This window comes from Bufo gargarizans, chromosome 7 (genome assembly GCF_014858855.1).
Source record: "Bufo gargarizans isolate SCDJY-AF-19 chromosome 7, ASM1485885v1, whole genome shotgun sequence".
NCBI lineage: Eukaryota > Metazoa > Chordata > Amphibia > Anura > Bufonidae > Bufo > Bufo gargarizans.
Window position 1 is genome coordinate 38,269,389 of NC_058086.1, and position 23,528 is coordinate 38,292,916.

The 23,528-nt window shown below is 43.6% G+C and overlaps 1 protein-coding gene across 1 annotated transcript in view; it reads left to right on the forward strand.

Annotated features, from left to right (window-relative positions):
* LOC122943587 (vitellogenin-1-like) overlaps window positions 1-23,528 on the forward strand; it is a 120,582-nt gene that overhangs the window by 27,401 nt on the left and 69,653 nt on the right. Inside the window, exons 8-12 of the mRNA XM_044301448.1 lie at window positions 13,073-13,291; window positions 14,533-14,750; window positions 15,933-16,027; window positions 22,460-22,584; window positions 22,667-22,768. Coding sequence (XP_044157383.1) covers window positions 13,073-13,291; window positions 14,533-14,750; window positions 15,933-16,027; window positions 22,460-22,584; window positions 22,667-22,768 — 759 coding nt within the window. The remainder of the gene's footprint in view (window positions 1-13,072; window positions 13,292-14,532; window positions 14,751-15,932; window positions 16,028-22,459; window positions 22,585-22,666; window positions 22,769-23,528) is intronic.

Consider the following 23,528-nt stretch of genomic DNA (forward strand, 5'->3'; position numbering starts at 1 on the left):
TTGGAGGCCACTATGGGGACATTATTACTGCTGGAGGTCACTATGAGGGACATTATTACTGTTGGAGGCCACTTTGAGGGACATTATTACTGTTGGAGGCAACTATGAGGGACATTATTACTGTTGGATGCCACTATGATGGACATTATTAATGCTGGAGGTCACTATGGGGACATTATTAATGCTGGAGGCCACTATGGGGACATTGTTACTGCTGGAGGTCACTATGAGGGACATTATTACTGTTGGAGGCCACTATGAGGGACATTATTACTGTTGGAGGCTACTAGGATGGACATTATTAATGCTGGAGGTCACTATGGGGACATTGTTACTGCTCGAGGTCACTATGGGGACATTATTAATGCTGGAGGCCACTATGAGGGACATTATTACTGTTGGAGGCCACTATGATGGACATTATTAATGCTGGAGGTCACTATGAGGGACATTATTAATGCTGGAGGCCACTATGGGGACATTGTTACTGCTGGAGGTCACTATGAGGGACATTATTACTGTTGGAGGCCACTATGAGGGACATTATTACTGTTGGAGGCCACTATGAGGGACATTATTAATGCTGGAGGTCACTATGGGGACATTGTTACTGCTGGAGGTCACTATGGGGACATTATTACTGCTGGAGGCCACTATGAGGGACATTATTACTGTTGGAGGCCACTATGAGGGACATTATTAATGCTGGAGGTCACTATGAGGGACATTTTTAATGCTGGAGGCCACTATGGGGACATTGTTTGTGGCGGAACCCGCCTCGCCACTGGGCATTGGAGAGGACTGGCTACCCGCCTCCTACCTGCTGACTATGGCCCCTGGTGATTTGGTACGTTTGAATGCAATATTTGGGCATGTGCTATTTTATATTGCTGCTACTGGCCCTTTAATGGCCATCCGTGGACATGTCTGACTTTTAGGAGCAATGCCCCTTTAAGACTGTGTAGCAGATTGCATTCAGGCTGTCTTAAATACTATGCATGTTATTATGTGTTCAGTTGAATTGTATATGTGTATTCCAGGGTTCAAGTTAGTCCATTACGTTTGATAATTGTATTTTGTGGATTGCGTCTGAGACAATGCTATTGTGTTGGTAATTACGTCTCAGACAATGCTCATTGTGTTTTGTTTATTGCGTTACAGACAGAGGGAAGGGGATTTTGTGTACAATTGCTGGGAAGGTTTAAATACTGTAGATACATATGATTGGCTGTGGGTGGTACCTTGCTGGAAGATGTGTATAAATCAATGCTTGTGTTAAAATAAAGTCAGTTCCTGTTTTAAACCTCAAGGTGAACAGTCGTCTCATTCTTGGGGGAGGATTTATGGCATGCTGTCCCAGTTTGACTGCTAGGAGTGAAAACCTATTTATATGGTTCCTATTCAACTGCCTACAGCATTCATATGCTTGAAGAGGACTTATATGCTGCTTCGGTTCGGTGATGGTGGTGTCTGCCAGAGTGCTTGGAGACCTCAGGAAACGCTAGGAGCATCCAGCAACGGAGGTACTCAGTCGGGGTGCCAGGTGATCCGTTACATTGGTGGCAGCAGTGGGATGGATCACCTGGCACCCCGACTGAGTACCTCCGTTGCTGGATGCTCCTAGCGTTTCCTGAGGTCTCCAAGCACTCTGGCAGACACCACCATCACCGAACCGAAGCAGCATATAAGTCCTCTTCAAGCATATGAATGCTGTAGGCAGTTGAATAGGAACCATACAAATAGGTTTTCACTCCTAGCAGTCAAACTGGGACAGCATGCCATAAATCCTCCCCCAAGAATGAGACGACTCTTCACCTTGAGGTTTAAAACAGGAACTGACTTTATTTTAACACAAGCATTGATTTATACACATCTTCCAGCAAGGTACCACCCACAGCCAATCATATGTATCTACAGTATTTAAACCTTCCCAGCAATTGTACACAAAATCCCCTTCCCTCTGTCTGTAACGCAATAAACAAAACACAATGAGCATTGTCTGAGACGTAATTACCAACACAATAGCATTGTCTCAGACGCAATCCACAAAATACAATTATCAAACGTAATGGACTAACTTGAACCCTGGAATACACATATACAATTCAACTGAACACATAATAACATGCATAGTATTTAAGACAGCCTGAATGCAATCTGCTACACAGTCTTAAAGGGGCATTGCTCCTAAAAGTCAGACATGTCCACGGATGGCCATTAAAGGGCCAGTAGCAGCAATATAAAATAGCACATGCCCAAATATTGCATTCAAACGTACCAAATCACCAGGGGCCATAGTCAGCAGGTAGGAGGCGGGTAGCCAGTCCTCTCCAATGCCCAGTGGCGAGGCGGGTTCCGCCACATTTCTCCCCTTTCCCATTGAGACTATCCAGACTCCAGACCTCCAGGCGGTCTGGGGCTCTGATAGTCAGCCGGCCTTTCTCCAAGGGTGTAGTTGTCCCTATGGCCCCCTGCCACTTGTTCCCAGTTGTAGATCCATGACTTGGGGGGAAGGTAACCAGGGTGCCCTCTCCCCTGGTTGAAAAAAGCTGTTGCTGGGGGGAAGGGGTAACAGGCTCCTCTCTCTGCGACATCCTCCCTTGTTGTAGGGGAAAACAGACTGCCTCTCCTTCCAATACATTGTCCTGTTGTTGTGGACCAGGACAGACTGTCCATATCTCCAGTGGTGCAGGTACAGAGACTACGGTCCCATCTGCACTGTTGTGGGGCTTGCTGTCTCCCCTTGGTGTGCTAGGCAAACCGCTGGGGCTACTTGGGGAACAGCGGCCAGCGGTGCTCTGCACTGATGCCAGCACTTCTGCTGGGGCGAGGGGGGTACAAGCCAGCCCTGTAACAAGGGGGTCGGTGGAGCAGAGGCTAGCGGCTCTCTGCCCTGATGCCAGCTCTTCTGCTGGAGGGACTGGAGTACAGTCCTGCTGGGTAGTAAGGGGACAAGTAGGGCAGAGGCCAGCGGCGCTCTGCCCAGATGCCAGCTCTTCTGCTGGGAGGGGGCCAGAGGGGGCTAACGACTCCTCTACTGACCCCAGTACCTGGTTTGGAGTTGGCTGTGGAGGGGAGGAGTTGCTTACCTCCTCCTCCTGGTACTGCTGCTGGAGTTGGAGATCTGGGCCGGCTGCCCAGTATCCCTGTAGGGCCGGTAGAGAGATCTCGTTCCCATCTCCACCTGCCATCTGTGGGTCTTCCCAGGACCAGTCTGTGAGGTCCCTCAACATTTACGAGTAAGGACCACCTGCGTCCACACCTGGCAACTCCGGCTGCTGCTGAGGGTCTGGGCCAGCTGCCCAGCATCCCGGTGGAGAGACCTCGGTCCCGTCTCCACCTGCCTGTTGTGGTTCCTCACAGGACCAGTCTATGAGGACCCCTACTTCGGGTTCCTCTGGCCGCCTCAAGGGGAAACGGCTTACCTCCTCGGATGCAGCCTCTGCTCGGCTGCTGTAACATTTCTCTCTCTTTCGCCAGTCGGAATTCTCGTTCCATCCTTGCGTGTCGCTTGGCTGTGACCTGGTTCCAGATGGCCTGGCATATATCCATGGACACATTATCTCCATACTGGTCCACTCGCTGCCTCACCTCGGCCAGCCAGTCATCTTCAGAGTCTTCCATACTTGTCTGCTCCAAGTCGCTGGATACCTCTGCTCCCAGGGGCGCTGCACGAGTGCTAGCGTTTGCCCTCAATTTGTAACTCCACACGTTACCGGTGTCTCTGAGCTGCTTCTCCTCGCACTAGGACGCCATCCCACCGCTTGCCACCAATGTAACGGATCACCTGGCACCCCGACTGAGTACCTCCGTTGCTGGATGCTCCTAGCGTTTCCTGAGGTCTCCAAGCACTCTGGCAGACACCACCATCACCGAACCGAAGCAGCATATAAGTCCTCTTCAAGCATATGAATGCTGTAGGCAGTTGAATAGGAACCATACAAATAGGTTTTCACTCCTAGCAGTCAAACTGGGACAGCATGCCATAAATCCTCCCCCAAGAATGAGACGACTCTTCACCTTGAGGTTTAAAACAGGAACTGACTTTATTTTAACACAAGCATTGATTTATACACATCTTCCAGCAAGGTACCACCCACAGCCAATCATATGTATCTACAGTATTTAAACCTTCCCAGCAATTGTACACAAAATCCCCTTCCCTCTGTCTGTAACGCAATAAACAAAACACAATGAGCATTGTCTGAGACGTAATTACCAACACAATAGCATTGTCTCAGACGCAATCCACAAAATACAATTATCAAACGTAATGGACTAACTTGAACCCTGGAATACACATATACAATTCAACTGAACACATAATAACATGCATAGTATTTAAGACAGCCTGAATGCAATCTGCTACACAGTCTTAAAGGGGCATTGCTCCTAAAAGTCAGACATGTCCACGGATGGCCATTAAAGGGCCAGTAGCAGCAATATAAAATAGCACATGCCCAAATATTGCATTCAAACGTACCAAATCACCAGGGGCCATAGTCAGCAGGTAGGAGGCGGGTAGCCAGTCCTCTCCAATGCCCAGTGGCGAGGCGGGTTCCGCCACATTGTTACTGCTGGAGGTCACTATGGGGACATTATCACTGCTGGAGGTCACTATGGGGACATTGTTACTGCTAGAGGTCACTATGATGGACATTATTACTGTTAGAGGCCACTCTGGGGGAAATTATGTATAAGATCACTGAAAAAAATAATGGATAAAGGTAAGTATCCAAAAACTATCTAATATCACTGCATGAAAGGATACAAAAAAATAAAAAAAATAAAAAATATTTATTAAAGGTTGTTTAAAACACAAAAATGGGCATGGGGGCCCTCAATATTGCAGCCAATACCTTCAAATATACTGTGTGTATGTCAGGGGAGGATAAAACACTAAAAATCAATTATCCATCACCTCATGGTAGTTAAAGGGGTTCTGCAGTTTTTTTAAACTGATGATCTATCCTCTGGATAGATCATCAGCATCTGATCAGCGGGGGTCCGACACCCGGGACCCCTGCCAATCAGCTGTTTATGAAGACAGCGGCGCTGGCAGTGGCGCCGCGGCCTTCTCGGATGTTTACCGCAGGCCCAGTAACGTCACGACTAGTATCACTGGCCTGGGCGCAGCTAAGCTCCATTCAAGTGAACAGAGCTTAGCCACACTCAGGCCATTGATACTAGTCGTGACATCACTGGGCCAGCGGTAGACAGCGAGAAGGCCACGGCGCTACTGCCAGCGCCGCTGCCTTCTCAAACAGCTGATTGGCAGGGGTCCCGGGTGTCGGACCCCCACCGATCAGATGCTGATGATCTATCCAGAGAATAGATCATCAGTTTAAAAAAATTGCAGAACCCCTTTAAGCACAGTGTAAAAAGAAAATACCACCAATGACAGGGGTAAATAACCAAATATGCCCCTTATTTATTTTTGTTTTCGTCATAGGTGGTAGCGGAGGCATAAAAGAGATTGTGTGTGGAACTGCCGCAGTGATTCCTCAACTGGGCTATCAGTCTGTTCCACATACAAGATTTCTAAGGGTACTTTCACACTTGCGGCAGAGGATTCCGGCAATCCGGACGCAAACGGATGGCATTTGTCAGACTTGATCCGGATGCGGATCCGTCTGACAAATGCATTAAAATACCGGATCCATGTCTCCGGTGTCATCCGGAAAAACGGATCCGGTATTTTTTTTTCCCACAGATTTAATGGTCTGCGCATGCGCGGACCGGAAGAACGGATCCGTCAATGCGGCAATTTTAATGCCAGATCCGGCACTAATACATTTCAATAGAAATTAATGCCAGCATTCCGGCAAGTCTTCAGGATTTTTGGCCGGAGAGAAAACCGCAGCATGCGGTGGTGTTTTCTACGGCCAAAAAACATAAGAGGGACTGAACTGATGCATCCTGAACGGATTGCTCTCCATTCAGAATGCATTAGGATTAAACGGATCAGTTTTTTTCCGGTATTGAGCCCCTGTGACGGAACTCAATACCGGAAAACAAAAACGCTAGTGTGAAAGTACCCTAACACGGGGGTCATAAATAATCCCCACAGATGAGGCCGGTCTGTGGCTCTCAAATATGCCCTTAGCTATATAAAACTATGCTTTCCAATGATGGAGAGCTCCAAGTCAATGTGTTTCCTATATAAGCTCAATGCGTTTCGCCAGATTAATTCAGGCTCATCAGGAGTAGTGTCGCGCACGAATATTCGAATCGCAAATTTTTTTTGCGAATATCGCCACTTTGAGAATTCGCTAAGATTTAGAATATAGTGCTATAAAGGGGCGTTGCTGGGGTCTCGAAAGATCAAGGGCACAAGCCCCAATATGCCAATTCTCTAAGTCGACCAACCGACACCACCCCCCCCCCCCCCCCGCCACCGCAAACACCAGCGCTGAAGATATTTTACTGTACTTGCTATACCTCTCACATCCAGTTTCTCCCAGGTGACGCCTCCTCTCATGTAGATCTTCTCTGTCATCATCTTCTACATTCGGTCCGGACAACTTCTCTCAGCCGCCTTGTCTCTGCAGAGTGGGACATACGGACATCTTAAGTTCCTCACTTTTCTGTACCCCCAAATACTATTCTGAAAAAAAAAAATTGTGCCCCCCATAGTAACAGTACTCCTCATAGTTCCACCAATAGTAATTCCCTTCTAGAATGCCCTCATTAGTAATACTGCTCCCTGCAGTGCCCCCAACAGTGATAGTGCTCCCCAAGAGTGCCTCTATTAGTAGAAGAGCCCTCCAGTATTAATAATGCCCTTACAGAGCCCCCAGTAGAAATAAGGCCCCCTATTGTTCCTCCAGTGGTAATAAATCTATCTACAGAACCCTCAGTAGTAATAATACCCCCCATAGTGCTCTTAGTAGAAATAATGCAGATCTATAAGTCCCTCCTATAGAGCCTCCAGTAGTAATAGGAACCCCTAATGTCTCCTGGATTTAAAATGCCCCCACAGTGTCTCTATATTTATGTCGCCGCCCCCTACTGTTATAATGCTCACCCTGACGTGCCTCTATTTTTTGTATCACCCCCTACTGTTATAATGCTCACCCTGAAGCGCCCCAGTATTTATAGTGCCCCCTACTGTTATAATGCTCACCCTGAAGCGCCCCAGTATTTATAGTGCCCCCTGCAGTGCCCCCTGTAGTTATATTCCTCCATTTAGTGTCCTCAGAAATTATAATTCCTCAGCCCCTCCAGCATACAGTCCCATGTAAATAACATTATTTCCCTCCCTCCATCTCAGAGTCCCATGTAAATACCATCACACCACCTCTCTAGCCCCCTCCAAAATACAGTCCCATGTAAATAACATCCCTCTTTACCTACAGCCCTCTCCAAAATACAGTTCCATATAAATAACATCACACCATCTCTCCTGACCCCTCCGATATACAGTCCCACGTAAATAGCATCACCCCCTTTCGAGTTGCCTTCAACATATAGTCCCATGTAAATAACATCACCCTGCCCTAGCAACCTCCAACATGCATTCCCATGTAAATAACATCACCTCAATTTTCAGTACCATATAAATAACCTCTCCCTTCAGCCCTAACATACAGTCCCAGTTAAATAACCACAACTCCCAGCATTGCTCTGCCTCTCACACTGATTAATCTACCCATCTGCTAAAATGTAAAGTTGCACGTATTGCACAAAAATATGCGCATCATTAATTGCTGATTTGCGCAATCGCAAATATATTGGATCACTCTATCTGAATATAAAGCTATTGTAATGTTCTGCCGTGCCAACCATTTTCTCCAGTCTCAGGAAACTTCTAGCAGTTTGAAAAATGTAGCAACAGTGACCCACGTCTGTAATACCCGCGCAATACGCGCATATTACATTGCCAATTTTTGCAATCAAGAAAATAATATATGATGAATATTCGCCCAGATAGTCGCGAAATATAGCAAATTCGAATATTGCCCCTGCCGCTCATCACTAATCAGGAGCAAGAACGTGACAGAAGCAAAGCGGGCGGCCATAACTGATGTGTGGTTTGTGACCACAAAAAGGTAGCAATGGGTAGAATAGAATGGAGCAGTGCAGTCCCTGCTGGTATGGTAAGTCCGCGTGTCCCGCACTGGTATGGCCATGTTGTAGGCAGGCCCAAGGCGGGGAAACACAAGTAGGCGGGGCCAGCAATACCAGAGTGCAGCACAGAATACCGCCTCATCAGAACCAGATGCCCCAGTGCAGCACAGAATACCGCCCCAGCAGAACCAGATACCATAGTGCAGCACAAAATTCTGCCTAAATTAATTCATGCTGAGAGCATCAGATAATTATGTACCTGGATGGTGGGCAAGAAGACTGCTTGGGTGGCCCTCTGAGTATTGGCCCACCAGGAAATTTCCCTGTAGGGTCTATGGCCAGACCACCCATGGTTCACAATCACAAACACAATTCCTATTTTTACACCCGCCCATCCCCCTTTAGAACTAGCTCTGACTCCACTTCAAATAAAACAATTACCATCCAGCTCCACATTGAGTCCATGTGTTCAGTCACTGTGTTCATAAGTAAAATTTTGGGCTTTTATCATGCTTATCAGCAAATGTGCCGTTACACTACGATATTTACCAACTTTTTTTATATTCTTTACGTGTCCTCCGAGTCTAACTTTTAATTTTCTGCCTGTTCTCCCCACATATTGTTCTCCACACGGACTACAATGTTCATGGACATATTTTTATATTTTTTCTTCTTTTGCCTTAACAATGAGTTGTTTCTTTGTATTAAGGGTTTTACATACTATACATCTTTTACAAGGAAAAAAAACTTTTATTCCTATTCTTTTTTCTCTCTCTCTTCTAAGGCACTATGTACTATATCATCCTTTATGGTCTTTGTAACGGACCGTTTCAGCAGACAAGGGGTTAAAATCCGTTTAGGCGATATGCCCCTTTCTGAGAGACAGGCACAGCTACTGCAGAACACCAAACTCCCGAACTGGATACAAAATAGCACTCCAAACTGGAACCTCGCGAATAGCTGCCAGCAGACGAACAGGAAAAACATACAATCAGCTTACACTCCTGGCAATCAGTCTCTAACAGCATACAGGGAATCCCCCCAATAACGAGACAAGGCTCCGTGTTGAGGGTCAAGCAGTGCTCTGACTGTACTTCAGGTACAGCCTCTTTTATTCATAAAAAACAAACATAGTACTGCCCACTGGGTTTTGAAATCCAACCAATCAATATCTTACAACACACACAATGCAAGTACAGCAACCAATCGTTCACCCCCCCTAGAGGACCAGAAGGGAGACTGCGACACAGAACAGATACAACACATCCCCACAATGCATCATGGTTTCCTCCTCTCTGTCCCGGAAACAACCAAGGGCAATCCAATTATCTCTCAGGACAAAGGGAGATCGCCAATACACATGTAGAGACAACAGGACAGACATCACCATTTAAACACACTATGGGACAATGGCACAATGGGATAATAGAACCACACCCAGCATATTCCTCCCAAGCTGACAAGTTACACTTATTATACATTGTTACAACTTTGTGAGGTTACATTGTCCATACATATAACTTACATCAATTTAAACAGTATAACTTGGGGGACAAACCTATCCAAAATTCACTTGACTAGGTTCAGGGGTTCTAAAGTTAGCATGGGCCTTCAAACAGACCCCTCCAAAACACCGTGGCGAGGTTGGTTTCGCAACAGTCTTAGCACGTCTGAATACCACGTTTTTTTGTATCCACCAGTGATATCTGAAGTATTTGGTAATGAAAAGGGGGGTCCTCTGTCCTTCTTCCTTAACTTTTTCCTTTTCTTTCAATAGTTTTATTCTATCTTCATGTTTTACTTTGTCTATTATTATTATTATTTTTTTTTTTTCTTCATTCTCAGATATTCTACTAGACTGCCTCTATCTCCCCTACATAAGATAAAGCAGTCATCGATATACCACCACCACCTGTAGAATTCAAATGGTGGTATTCCCACGTTGCCATATATAGATTTGCGTAGCTTAACATTAATAACAATAAAAAATTTTTTTTTTTTTCTGAAGCCTCGGTCCACTACAAGTCAATGTAAAACTCAGTACTTTTGGTTGGCCACAAAAATAGCAAAAAAAGGGAAAAAAACTTTAAAAAAAACTTGTTTATATATGAAAAAAACCTAAGCTACGTATTTATTCCCATTTAATTCCCTCCTCGCTATAGAAAATACTGTATTTGTCATCTTCAGTTGACGGAAAAGTTTACCATTGAAAAACCAAATTATGTCCAAAGATGTGAATATAATAGAATGCTGTCTTTTCAATTGCCAAGACGGGAAATAAAACATTAGCTTTATCTAGAAGTGAATGCCATATATCTCTGAATTCATGGAGCCTGCAGTACAACGAAACCAAAGCGGGCTCGACTTCCCACCCACAATATAATCATATCATGTCTTATTGAAGCTAATACGTTTACAAAGGAAAATGCTACACGATTAGACAGCATAATGCTTTTATAAATGGGAATGTCAGGTTTAATTCACTATCAGCAAAAAAAAGTGTATTATTTCATTTATGCTATGTCATAGACTTCTGGTGACTTCAAAGCTGCTATATTCTATATTCAAATTGCCTTCTCCCAGGAGAGATAAAGGAGCGTTGAACGGCAGTGCTCCTCTTTTGTAGTAGTCATTCCTCCCTAAGTCTTTTACATATATAAGCTTTTGGGGGTCATTTGAAATATTTATGCACATACTTTTGGCAGATAGTATCCCAACGTAGTTTCTCATATTGTACTCTATAGACAATACAGAGGAGCCCCCCCCCTCTATGAACCAGAATGGTGTCTTGCTTGAAGGCCTTCATGTCCTGTTCCATCCTTGGATTACATGGATGACCAATCATAGGAATGGACATCTTGTAATACAAACCGGATTCCAAAAAAGTTGGGACACTAAACAAATTGTGAATTACAAACTGAATGCAATGATGTGGATATGGCAAATGTCAATATTTTATTTGTAATAGAACGTAGATGACAGATCAAACGTTTAATCCGAGTAAATGTATCATTTTAAAGGAAAAATACGTTGATTCAAATTTTCACTGTGTCAACAAATCCCCAAAAAGTTGGGACAAGTAGCAATAAGAGGCTGGAAAAAGTAAATTTGAGCATAACGAAGAGCTGGAAGACCAATTAACACTAATTTGGTCAATTGGCAACATGATTGGGTATAAAAAGAGCTTCTCAGAGTGGCAGTGTCTCTCAGAAGCTAAGATGGGTAGAGGATCACCAATTCCCACAATGTTGCGCAGAAAGATAGTGGAGCAATATCAGAAAGGTGTTACCCAGCGAGAAATTGCAAAGACTTTGCATCTATCATCATCAACTGTGCATAACATCATCCGAAGATTCAGAGAATCTGGAACAATCTCTGTGCGTAAGGGTCAAGGCCGTAAAACCATACTGGATGCCCGTGATCTCCGGGCCCTTAAACGACACTGCACCACAAACAGGAATGCTACTGTAAAGGAAATCACAGAATGGGCTCAGGAGTACTTCCAGAAACCATTGTCAGTGAACACAATCCACCGTGCCATCCACCGTTGCCAGCTGAAACTCTACAGTGCAAAGAAGAAGCCATTTCTAAGCAAGATCCACAAGCTCAGGTGTTTTCACTGGGCCAGGGATCATTTAAAATGGAGTGTGGCAAAATGGAAGACTGTTCTGTAGTCAGACGAGTCACGATTCGAAGGTCTTTTTGGAAATCTGGGACGCCATGTCATCCGGACCAAAGAGGACAATGACAACCCAAGTTGTTATCAACGCTCAGTTCAGAAGCCTGCATCTCTGATGGTATGGGGTTGCATGAGTGCATGTGGCATGGGCAGCTTGCATGTCTGGAAAGGCACCATCAATGCAGAAAAATATATTCAGGTTCTAGAACAACATATGCTCCCATCCAGACGTCATCTCTTTTAGGGAAGACCCTGCATTTTTCAACAAGATAATGCCAGACCACATTCTGCATCAATCACAACATCATGGCTGCGTAGGAGAAGGATCCGGGTACTGAAATGGCCAGTCCAGATCTTTCACCTATAGAGAACATTTGGCGCATCATAAAGAGGAAGGTGCAACAAAGAAGGCCCAAGACGATTGAACAGTTAGAGGCCTGTATTAGACAAGAATGGGAGAGCATTCCTATTTCTAAACTTGAGAAACTGGTCTCCTCGGTCCCCAGACGTCTGTTGAGTGTTGTAAGAAGAAGGGGAGATGCCACACAGTGGCCTTGTCCCAACTTTTTGGGGATTTGTTGACACCATGAAATTCTGATTCAACATATTTTTCCCTTAAAATGGTACATTTTCTCAGTTTAAACTTTTGTTCTGTGATTTATGTTCTATTCTGAATAAAATATTAGAAGTTGGCACCTCCACATCATTGCATTCAGTTTTTATTCACGATTTGTATAGTGTTCCAACTTTTTTGGAATCCGGTTTGTATTATGTTTTCCCCGTAGTGGCCACTGCTTCTCCCAGCAAAATCACTTTTTCGCCATGATTTCAGTAACTGAGACCCATAAGAGACAACCTCGTTAATAGAGAGAAAGTACAGCTTTCTAGACACTCCTGTATTAGCCGTGTGTGAAGAGCTACTATAAAGAAAAGGGCTATGCAACGTACAGAAGAGCCATTACCTTTATTGAGTGAAGTTATGCTTCATGCCAGGAGTAATGAACACTGCCTGTCTTGTTCCTCATACATTAATTAGCTGATCACAGGGGTTCTTAGCTATGGAACCACCCACAAACCGTTTATCATTGGGAAGCCCTTACAAGAAAGAGACATCTACATTATACTTCCTCTCACAATAATGCAAGGTAATATTGCCCCCATGGAAGCTATAAGCTGTCTGGTCACATGTAAGTTAGACCAATGTAATTTGCAAAAGAAGCAAAATGAAACACTAAATTAATTTGAGAAATGCCCGAGATTAGGACATCCTATAATTTAGAACTGGTATCAAGCACTTTTCCATCTTCTTCTTTTCTTTTCTAGCCTTTATATGATCTTCTGTCTGAAGCAACTGAAACTGTTCATAAAGAAGACATCATCCTGGCCATGAAGACTTTTGGAAATGCAGGACAAGTAATGTGTATAAAGCTTATCATGAAGTATATTCCAGGTTTCTCTTCCATGGCTTCCAACCTACCACTACCAGTCCAGGCTGCTGCTATAATGGCCTTGAGAAACATAGCACTTAAACATCCTTCAAAGGTACCTTCCATAGATTAATTATAGAAACTGAGCTTCAGATTGTTTTACAGGAGCATTCCTTAACCAGTGGTTTAGTAGCTACATGTGAAGTTTATGTCTCTTCATGTGGCACACCAGCTATGGATAGCTAAAGATACTGTTTGCCAATGACATCAGGGATGTCATAGCATTACAAAAAATTGGCCTTAAGCTGATCACCATTATCACTGACCAATAGAGCCAAGAAGACCCATAACTTCCATTTAGCACCAAGCTAAGAACTCTATAACTGGAACCGCAAGCAGTACATAACTGGACAAAACTTTCTTTCAAGTGTTTTTTTTTTGTTTTTTTTGAGGTATTTGGTCACTTTTACATCATGTTCGGGAAGTCCACTCTATGCTGTATTAAACAGGACTTGAGTCCCTAAAATTACAGCTGAGAATGTTTCCCTTCTCCTTTGTGTCACCAAAGTCCCCCTCCCCCAGTCAGGGTTGGTAATTTTATTTTATTTCCAGTTGCTTATATGGCACCAACATATTCAATATACTAATTGTCATCAGTTCACTGGTGCTCAAAATCATGTAGGAGCTTAAACAATACATTAGTGTGTTTTTGGAGTATGGAAGAAAACCTGTTAAAGAACACACAAACTCCCTTAGAAAAATTTAAACCCAGAACAACAGTACTAACAACCATGCCACCCGATAAAGCTGATATTGGAATGTAGGTCGCTAGCTAAAAAAATGAAGGGACCTTTCTAGTAAAGTTGATCTTGATTGGTGCTCTCTTGGCTTCCTTCGCATAAGCAGGGTGAACTTTAAGTCACTGGAGCAACTAGGCTTTCAGCTTTTGATACTTTTAATGTTACTCCATGCAGATCCTTAAACTTGGGCCATTTGGAGTTTCTCATAGACTTTTTTATTTTTTGTATAATGTCCTTAGAGAGCAGAATATAGTGTGACAATCCTATACAATTCATCCCGGCAGAGTTAAGCCTAGAATCAGTTGATCTCTTCTCATTCTCTCAACTCATTTTTCTGTGCCAGTAAAAGAAAACAAGTTCTAAATTCACGCTGTGCTGGAAACGAGCAGCCTCTGAACCTGTGCCACCTGTGGGCGCAGTCCTACTGTGCCTAGTGATAAATCCAGCCCAGCATATCTCACAAACAAATTAACTTGTTTCAATACATATACTTGGTGAAATGTTACAAAACAAAATTGCCAGAAATCCTGTTTATTTTTGTAATTCTTCTGTTCAGGTCTTGGATATTTGTCTTCAGTTGTATATGGATTTGCAGCAACATCCGGTATTACGAATGATAGCCGCAGGGATCATAATGGACAACAAGCCTCCAGCGAACATTGTGATGGCCATGGCTAAGTCTCTGATGAAGGAAGGTGACAAGCATGTGGGCAGCTTTGTGTATTATTTAATGAAGAGACAGAGCACAAGTGTCACACCTGATCTGCAAGATGTGTAAGTTTGCCCCAGCACAGTCCTGGGGAGCTCAGCATGAGGTTTAAGTAAGTTATACAAGGCGTTGTACACAGGATGCGTGACTGTAGGGACTGCCTGAAGGGGCTGTCGTTAAATGTGAATAATGTAAAACATAAGATTTTGAAAAAGTCATAACACAAAATAAGTTGTAATATCAAAATAAGATAAAATTATACAAAAAAACATTTATTTAAAAAATAAAATACAAAAAGAACAATTGGTGGGATAAAATGATATATACCGTAGTTTATGCATTACGTTTTTATTTTGGTTAGTTGTGTTGACCTATTGAATGCTAAGCCCCATAGACATCAATGGAGAGGGATGCGAAGGGCCCAACTTTAAGTTCGCTTCTATAGGGAAAGTGACTGTTGTAAATCAGTCAATGGTGATCATAGAGCTCCTTCTTTAGAGGAGAGAGTACTGCAATAAGAACTGTGTCTTTTGGGCATTTATCATGAGGCTATGCCATAAATATTGAATAAGAAATACCTATAATATCGTAGCTCTTTACAGCAGGCCACCACAGTCTTTTTTTAATCATATTGAATTTGCTAATTTTTAAAGGTCTATCTGTAGGGGGGTTCTATATCCTTCCTCCTATAATGAGGTCAAATCAAGGGTTTATTTGGAGTTGAGAGACAGAGAAAAGAGCTTCTTTAAAGGGGTGACTCATAAACAAAATTTCATGGGTAGATGATAATTGTATGATCACTGGGGTTCAGAAGTTGGACCCCCAATGGTCATGAGAACAGAAGTCCCTGAGTCCATTGTGTGAATAAAGCGATTGTGCGCATGAATGACCATCACTCTATCCACTGTCTATTGGATTGTCAGGCTCCAGAATGGAGTTCTCCTTCAACTGACCTCAAGCCTCTTATATGACAATCTGCTTAACATGACTGGTATATCTGAATTGATTCCTCCTCAAGATCATTTAGAGGTTTCATATAATTAATAAAACCTGTCTGAGAGACCACCTCTTTGAGAAAACCATTCCCATACTGGCCATCTTCTTTGAGAAGACAACCCTCTAGAAGAACACTTTGGCCACATTTTTGCAACACTTTGGCCAATATCACCCACTGGGGCTCAAATGACAACTTGGGAAATTCAAAAAATTCAAAGTGTAGAATCTTTTCCTGTATTATGTGTTAATAGGGCTGCTATCTGCAACATGGCAGTTACAATCCTGAATTCCAAATTTGAAGCCTCAAGAACCACATGTAGTGGATTTCATTACTCCACATTTACAGGTAAGGAAAAAAAACTCAGTAGGTTCACCAAAGACTTATTAAGGATAGGATATGTCATCAATATGAGATTGGATGGGAGGGTTGATTCTCAGAAGCCCTGCAGATCAACTGATTTAAGTGGCTGTGCCCTACTCGTTGCTTGCCAAGCACAGTGCCTTACATTTTGTAGTGTTTTTTTGCCATACCAGGCACAGCCACTGTAAAATGCATGGCAAGCAATGAATAGGCCGCAACTTCATCAATTAGCTGATCAATGGGAATGCTAAGAGTTGATCCACCAGCAATCTGATATTATTGACCTACCCTATGGATTAGCCATTAGAAATACAATTCTGGAAACCCCTTTAATGCTTTCAATACCTTCATTAAAGTGAATATTACAGTGATTCCTACTAAGAACCTACCAATTTATGCGATCTCCAAAAGACATAAAATTAAAGATGACACATTCCTTTTGTATTTTAAGCAAAAACAATGACAAAAAGGAAAAGGGTCCGAAGCAAAAATTTGGGCACCCTGCATGGTTAGTACCCCCTTTGGCATACATCACAGCTTGTGAACACTTTTTGTAGCCAGCCAAGAGTCTTTCAATTCTTGACTAAGGACGCTGAATACATCCGAAATGCGTAAACAGGAGTAACGGAGATTCTGTCCCTACACATGTATGTATTGATTTGAATTTTTAATAAAGAGTCTGTGGATTTTATGACCTGTGCTGGATCGTTCTACACATTTCAATTCTTCTTTGAGGGATTTCCATCCATTCTTCCTTGAAAATGTCTTCCAGTTGTGTGAGATTCCTGGGCCGTCTTGCATGCCCTGCTCTTTTGAGGTCTATCAATAGATTTGCAATGATGTTCAGATCAGGGGACTGTGAGGGCTATGGTAAAACCTTCAGCTTGCACCTTTTGAGGTCGTCCATTGTGGATTTTGAGGTTTGTTTAGGACCATTATCCATTTGTAGAAGCCATCCTATTTTCAACTTCAACTTTTTTATGGTTGATGTTATGTTTGCTTCCAGAATTGGATGGAATTTCATTGAATCCATTCTTCCCTCTACCTGTAAAATATCGCCAGGTCCATTGGCTGCTTGATGGTTGGAGCGGTGTTCTTTTCATGAAATTCTGTGCCCTTTTTCTCTAACCATATCTTTGCTCATTGTGGCCAAAGAGTTCTATTTTAACCTCATCGGTCTACAGGATTTGTTTTCAAAATGCATTAGGCTTGACACTGAATTTTGTGATAATGACGCAGGATGTTTTCTTGTTATGACTCTTCCATGAAGGTCATATTTGTGCAGGTACAGTAGTAGGAGTAAAAATGATGGAGCCAATTGTAGGCGCTGCCAGCAATATAGATGAATAGTGTTGAGCGCGAATATTCGAATTACGAATTTTTTTCTCGAATATCGCAATTTCGAGATTTCGCAAATATTTAGAATATCGTTCTATATATTCGCGAATTCGAATATTCGTATATTTTTTTTTAATTATAATATTTTTTTTCTTTCCCACTTCTCTAAAGTTGTTCTTACCTGTCCTTTGGATTCCTGGCTTCCTGGCTGCTCCAGTCAGTGGCGTTTTCAACTTACTGCTATATTCCATATTAGCTAAATTACAATCTAATCTATATGTGTATTTTACGAAATTTCGCAAGTTGCGATGCGAGTAATATAACACGAAATAATCGCATGAAGATTTCAATTTAGCACTGCTATATTCCATATTCTAGCCTAATATGGAATATAGTTGTGCTAAGTTAGCACTGCTGTATTCCATACTAGGCTAGAATATGGAATATAGCAGTGCTAAGTTGAAATCTTCATGCGATTATTTCGTGTTATATTACTCGCATCGCAACTTGCGAAATTTGCAAATGTTCTTAATATTGCTCTAACTTCGTCTTTTAGAATATTACGAATATTCTAAAAGACGAAGTTAGAGCAATATTACGAAATTTCGTAAAATACACATATAGATTGTAATTTAGCTTATATAGTGCTATAATCCCTTTTTTTTTCCTCTAATTTTTTTTGCCTCTTCTGAACTTAAGTTTTGTAAAATATGTACACTGTTAAAAAATATTACTATAGCAGTATATTAGCTTAAATACAATCTATGTGTATTTTACGAAATTTCGTAATATTGCTCTAACTTCGTCTTTTAGAATATTCGTAATATTCTAAGAGACGAAGTTAGAGCAAATCACGAAATTTCGTAAAATACACATATTAGCCTAGCCATAGTCAATTAGCATAGGAACGTTGCCTTATACTATCAAGATAAATAATCGCAATACGCGAAAAAAAATTCGTATATTATTCGCGATAATTGGAATAATTACGAATATTCGATTTCGACGAATATAACACGAATATTCATTCGAATATTCGCGAAATATCGCGAAATCGAATATGGCACCTCCCGCTCATCACTATAGATGAATAGACAGTGGTCTGAGAAATCCTTTTTTATCCTTAAGGGTACTTTCACACTAGCGCTTTTCTTTTCTGGCACTGAGTTCCGTCAAAAGGGCTCAATACCGGAAAAGAACTGATCAGTTTTATCCCTATGCATTCTGAATGGAGAGCAATCTGTTCAGGATGCATCAGGATGTCTTCAGTTCAGTCTTTTTGACTGATCAGGCAAAAGATAAAACCGCAGCATGCTACGGTTTTATCTCCAGCCCAAAAAACTGAAGACTAGCCTGAATGCCGGATCCGGCATTTTTTTCTATAGGAATGTGTTAGTGCCAGATCTGGCATTCAAAATACCGGAATGCCGGATCCGTCCTTCCATCTTCCTGAAGGTATTTTGCAGTCAAACATGAGTTCTGATTCACCTTTTTAGCAATCCTACAAGCAGCCGTCTCTGAAAATGTTCTTGGTCTTTCAGAACTTCTCTTGACCTCCAATGTTCCCGTTAACCAGGGGAGGACTGGCAGCCTTAGTCCTGGGGGGCAAATCTAGTCAAGTGGCCCATTTTTAGCCCCGCCCATCATTAAAAGCCCCTCCTACATATAATAGGCCACTCCCAACACACACTGTACAGCTGACATTTTATAGTTGCGGCCTGTCTCTACACATCATACGGAGAGGGGAGGTCTGTCCTGGCTGCACTGCCTGCTTATATAACAAGCTACAGCCAGGAAGCTCCTCCGCTCTCCTCCCTACCCTGATCCTGCTCAAGGCCTGTGGTTCCCCCCACCATCTGCCACCCGCCCGTGGCCTGCTGCCCCCCTTTGACCGTCCTCATCCAGTTCTGAATCCTCCTACTGCAAATGGCAGGAGGAGGAGCCGGAGCATCTCCTCTCCTACATAGCACCACATACCTCTTACATCCAGTGATGTCACCTTTGTTGTAGACGTTCTCTTTCCTCATCTTCTCCATTCAGACCAGACCGCCATGATGATTTTTCTGCCATCTCCCTTCACTGCAGAGATTGAGAAACAGACATTAGTTTCCTGCCACCCCCAATACTATACTGCAGAAACAGTCCCCCTGGAAATACAAACTACCACACAGATAGTGCCCCCAATACTGTACCCGCTATGCCCCCAATACTATACTGCAGAAACAGTCCGCCTGGAAATACTACTACCCCACAGATAGTGCCCCCTTAAACAATTATTGGCACACAGCGCTCTAAAAAATAACTGTGCCCAGACACTAATAGTATAAAGATAATGTCCCCCAAAAATAATTGTGCTAAGCTGATACTATGCCAGGGTGCCCCCAAAGTAACAATGCCCCTCAAAATCCCACCAATAGAAATAATTCTCTGCCAGAGCACACTTAGTAGTAATAATGCCCCTATAGTGCCCTAGTAATCATGTTCTTCATAGCCCCTAGTAGTAGTAAAGCTCCCCATAATACCCCCTAGTAGTACTAATTTTCCCTATAACATGACAGTACATGAAATACCCCCGCTTAGTGACTGCAGTTGAGCTAATGTCCCCATAATGTATGCCAGTATAAAATACCCCTATATAGTGCCCCAGTAAATGCCCTCATACTGCTCCTCTCCCCCTTCCCCATAGTGTCCCCATAATATGCCAGTAAAAAAATGCCCCTTAGTGCCCCCAGCAGATGCCCCTATAGTGCTCCTCTCCCCCACAATGTACCAGTAAAAAAATGCCCCTTCTTAGTGCCACCATATGCCCCAATAGTGCTCCACTCCCCCATAGTGCCGCTCTCCCCTATAGTGCCTTCCATAATGTGCCAGTAAAAAATGCCCCCTTAGTGCCACCAAATGCCATAGTGCCCCCCATAATGTTCCAATACAAAAGGCCCCTTTAGAGCCCCCACTTCCCCATAGTGCCCCCAAATAATGCCCCTATAGTAGCACCAGATGCCCCATAGTGCTGCTCTCCCCTATAGTGCCCCCCAGAATGTGCCAATAATTAAAAAAAAAGCCCCTTTAGAGCCCCCAGTTACCCCCATAGTGCTCCTCTCCCCCATGGTGCCCCCGCATAATGTGCCAGTAAGAAATGCCCCCATAGTGCCAGCTCCCCCAATAGTGCCAGCTCCCCCTATAGTGCCCCCCCATAGTGCCAGCTCCCCCTATAGTGCCCCTCCATAGTGCCAGATCCCCCTATAGTGCCCCCCATAGTGCCAGATCCCCCTATAGTCCCCCCCATAGTGCCAGCTCCCCCTATAGTCCCCCCCATAGTGCCAGCTCCCCCTATAGTCCCCCCCATAGTGCCAGCTCCCCCTATAGTCCCCCCCATAGTGCCAGCTCCCCCTATAGGCCCCCCCATAGTGCCAGCTCCCCACAGTGCCCCCCATAGTGCCAGCTCCCCCTATGGTGCGCCCCATAGTGCCAGCTCCCCTTATAGTGCCCCCCATAGTGCCAGCTCCCCCTATAGTGCCCCCCATAGTGCCAGCTCCCCCTATAGTCCCCCCCATAGTGCCAGCTCCCCCTATAGTCCCCCCCATAGTGCCAGCTCCCCCTATAGGCCCCCCCATAGTGCCAGCTCCCCACAGTGCCCCCCATAGTGCCAGCTCCCCCTATGGTGCGCCCCATAGTGCCAGCTCCCCTTATAGTGCCCCCCAGGGTGCCAGCTCCCCCTATAGTGCCAGCTCCCCCTATAGTGCCCCCCATAGTGCCAGCTCCCCCTATAATGCCCCCCATAGTGCCAGCTCCCCTTATAGTGCCCCCCATAGTGCCAGCTCCCCCTATAGTGCCCCCCATAGTGCCAGCTCCCCCTATAGTGCACCCCATAGTGACAGATCTCCCCCCCCATAGTGACAGATCTCCCCCCCTATAGTGCCAGTTCTCCGCCCCCCCCCCCCCCCCCATAGTGCCAGATCTCCGCAAAGAAGAAAAAAGAAGAAAAAATACTTACCTCCATCAGCAGCGTGTGCTGCCGGCTCAGGCGTCGCGATGATAATGACGTCATCGCGCTTCCTGAGCCGGCCTCTGATAGGCTGCAGGCATTAGTGCCTGCGGCCTATCAGAAGAACAGGGGAGGGACACGCCTCTCCCTCCCCTGCCCCACAGCCCGGCCGCAGCGCAATTACATCCAGGGCCGCGCCGCCTGTGGTGATCGGCGGTGCGGCCCTGAAGAATAAAAAAAATTATTTTATTTTTTTTGTAGACGGGCGGCCCAGTGGCTGTTTATTTAGGGCGGCCTGGGGGGCAATTGCCTCCCTGACCCCCGGCCCAGTCCGCCCCTGCCGTTAACCGTCATTTCTTAATTACATTTCGAACCTGAAATGGCAACCTGAAAACTCTTTTGCTATCTTCTTGTCACCTTCTACTGCTTTGTGGGCCTCAACCATTTTCATTTTCAGAGTGTTAATCAGCTGCTTAGAAGAAACCATGGCTGCTGTTTTTGGGGACAAAGTTAGAGGAGTCTGGGTATTTACAAAGCTTTGAATTTTTTCTATTATCTGACCTTTCCTAACGATAATTGTGAACAAGCCTTAACCCTAACAGGCTATTTAAGGTCTGAGACCTCAGTGAAAGTTATCTGACTGTTCAAATCTCAGTGGGTTCCCATACTTTTGCAAGGTACTCCTCTCCTTGTTTCACTCTAAAATTGTGCAAAACCAAAATAATACAGTATTATTACTTAAAATGTTGAAAAGTGTGTCAGCTTTAACTTTATGCCTTTTGGTCATCATTTCATCTTTTACTTGCTTAACTGTTCATAGTAACAGTAATTTACTATGGGGTGCCCTTTTGCATGCCACTGTGTATAGCAACACAAACCTCATTCTAATTTCCCTTGATTTTTTTTAACTTGTCTATCTACATGAACCGAGACAGACGATATGTACCACAGGTTCTAGACATTTTTTATATATTTTGCCATAAGGTGAACTCTTAAGTGTAGAACTCGTTTTTTTATTTTTTTTATTTATTCAGGCTTATCGACTTTTTTTTTTAATATTCTGTAGCAAAGTTTGCTTCTTCTTTTTTCATCAGATTCCCTCATGTCTGGTATTGAAAGCACATTCAACATAATACACAATCCAGCTGGTGTTCTCCCCGTAGCTGCTCTCGGAAGGTTCAAAACCCACTTCATGGGGGTTTTTACTGATCTGTTCGAGGTAAGAAACCTCTTTCTACCTCTACCTAGAGAAAAACACATTATTTTGCTACTGAATGTTTGCATTTCATTGTGACATATAGATTGGCTATCACGCTGAAGGACTTCAGGAATTATTAATGAACAGACATTTGTTCTCCTCTCAAAGTGGACTTCAAAAGAACATTATGGATATGCTTAAAAAGGTAGGTTTGATAAGTAAAATAATGTGGACAGAGTAACCACGACAAACAAGGCATCAAGATTATTGGAAACCTGTGAAGTCTCCTCCAAGGAAAGTAATGTACAAATATGTGCAAAGTTACGATAAATTAACTTGTATAAAAGTTTTTAATGGAGATTAAAAGACCATGTAAGGGGCATCAATTTTAAGATAAAGGTGGTGTTCCAGCGGTACTGCATGGTTGAAGGCATGCAGTAATTTTTATCGGCTCTTTCTCTTTATTCGGCTGACTTTGGCAAAACTTGGGTCAATGCAAGGGTTTGCTTGGTCATCAGAGGTGGGATGAGTTATATTCTTCTGCTTGTGTTATGACATCTTTGTGTTTATTAAAGGGTTGTCTAATGAAATGAAAAATAAATAAAAAATTCAAAGAGGTTAAAAATAATAAAATAAGCCATACTTGCCATTCCTCCGCTATTCCCGCTTTGATGTTTACCAGTCCCACCACCAGGAAGCTCTCACCACACAGGAATAGACGGCTCAGTCAATCAGAGAGAGCTGCATCAGCAGTGAACAGGGGCAGCAGTTAACTGTAACAACATAAAATATTAAAAGGATGCATGTGTGCCTGTGGGCCCATGGTGAAATTAAGCCCACAGTCCCTTAGAGCAGTCCCTAGGGCGGGTTCACATCAGCGTTATGAATTCCATTTTTGTTTTCCGTTATAACATGGTTATAAAGGAAAATAACGGAATCCATAAGACGGAAGTCAAAACAGAAGC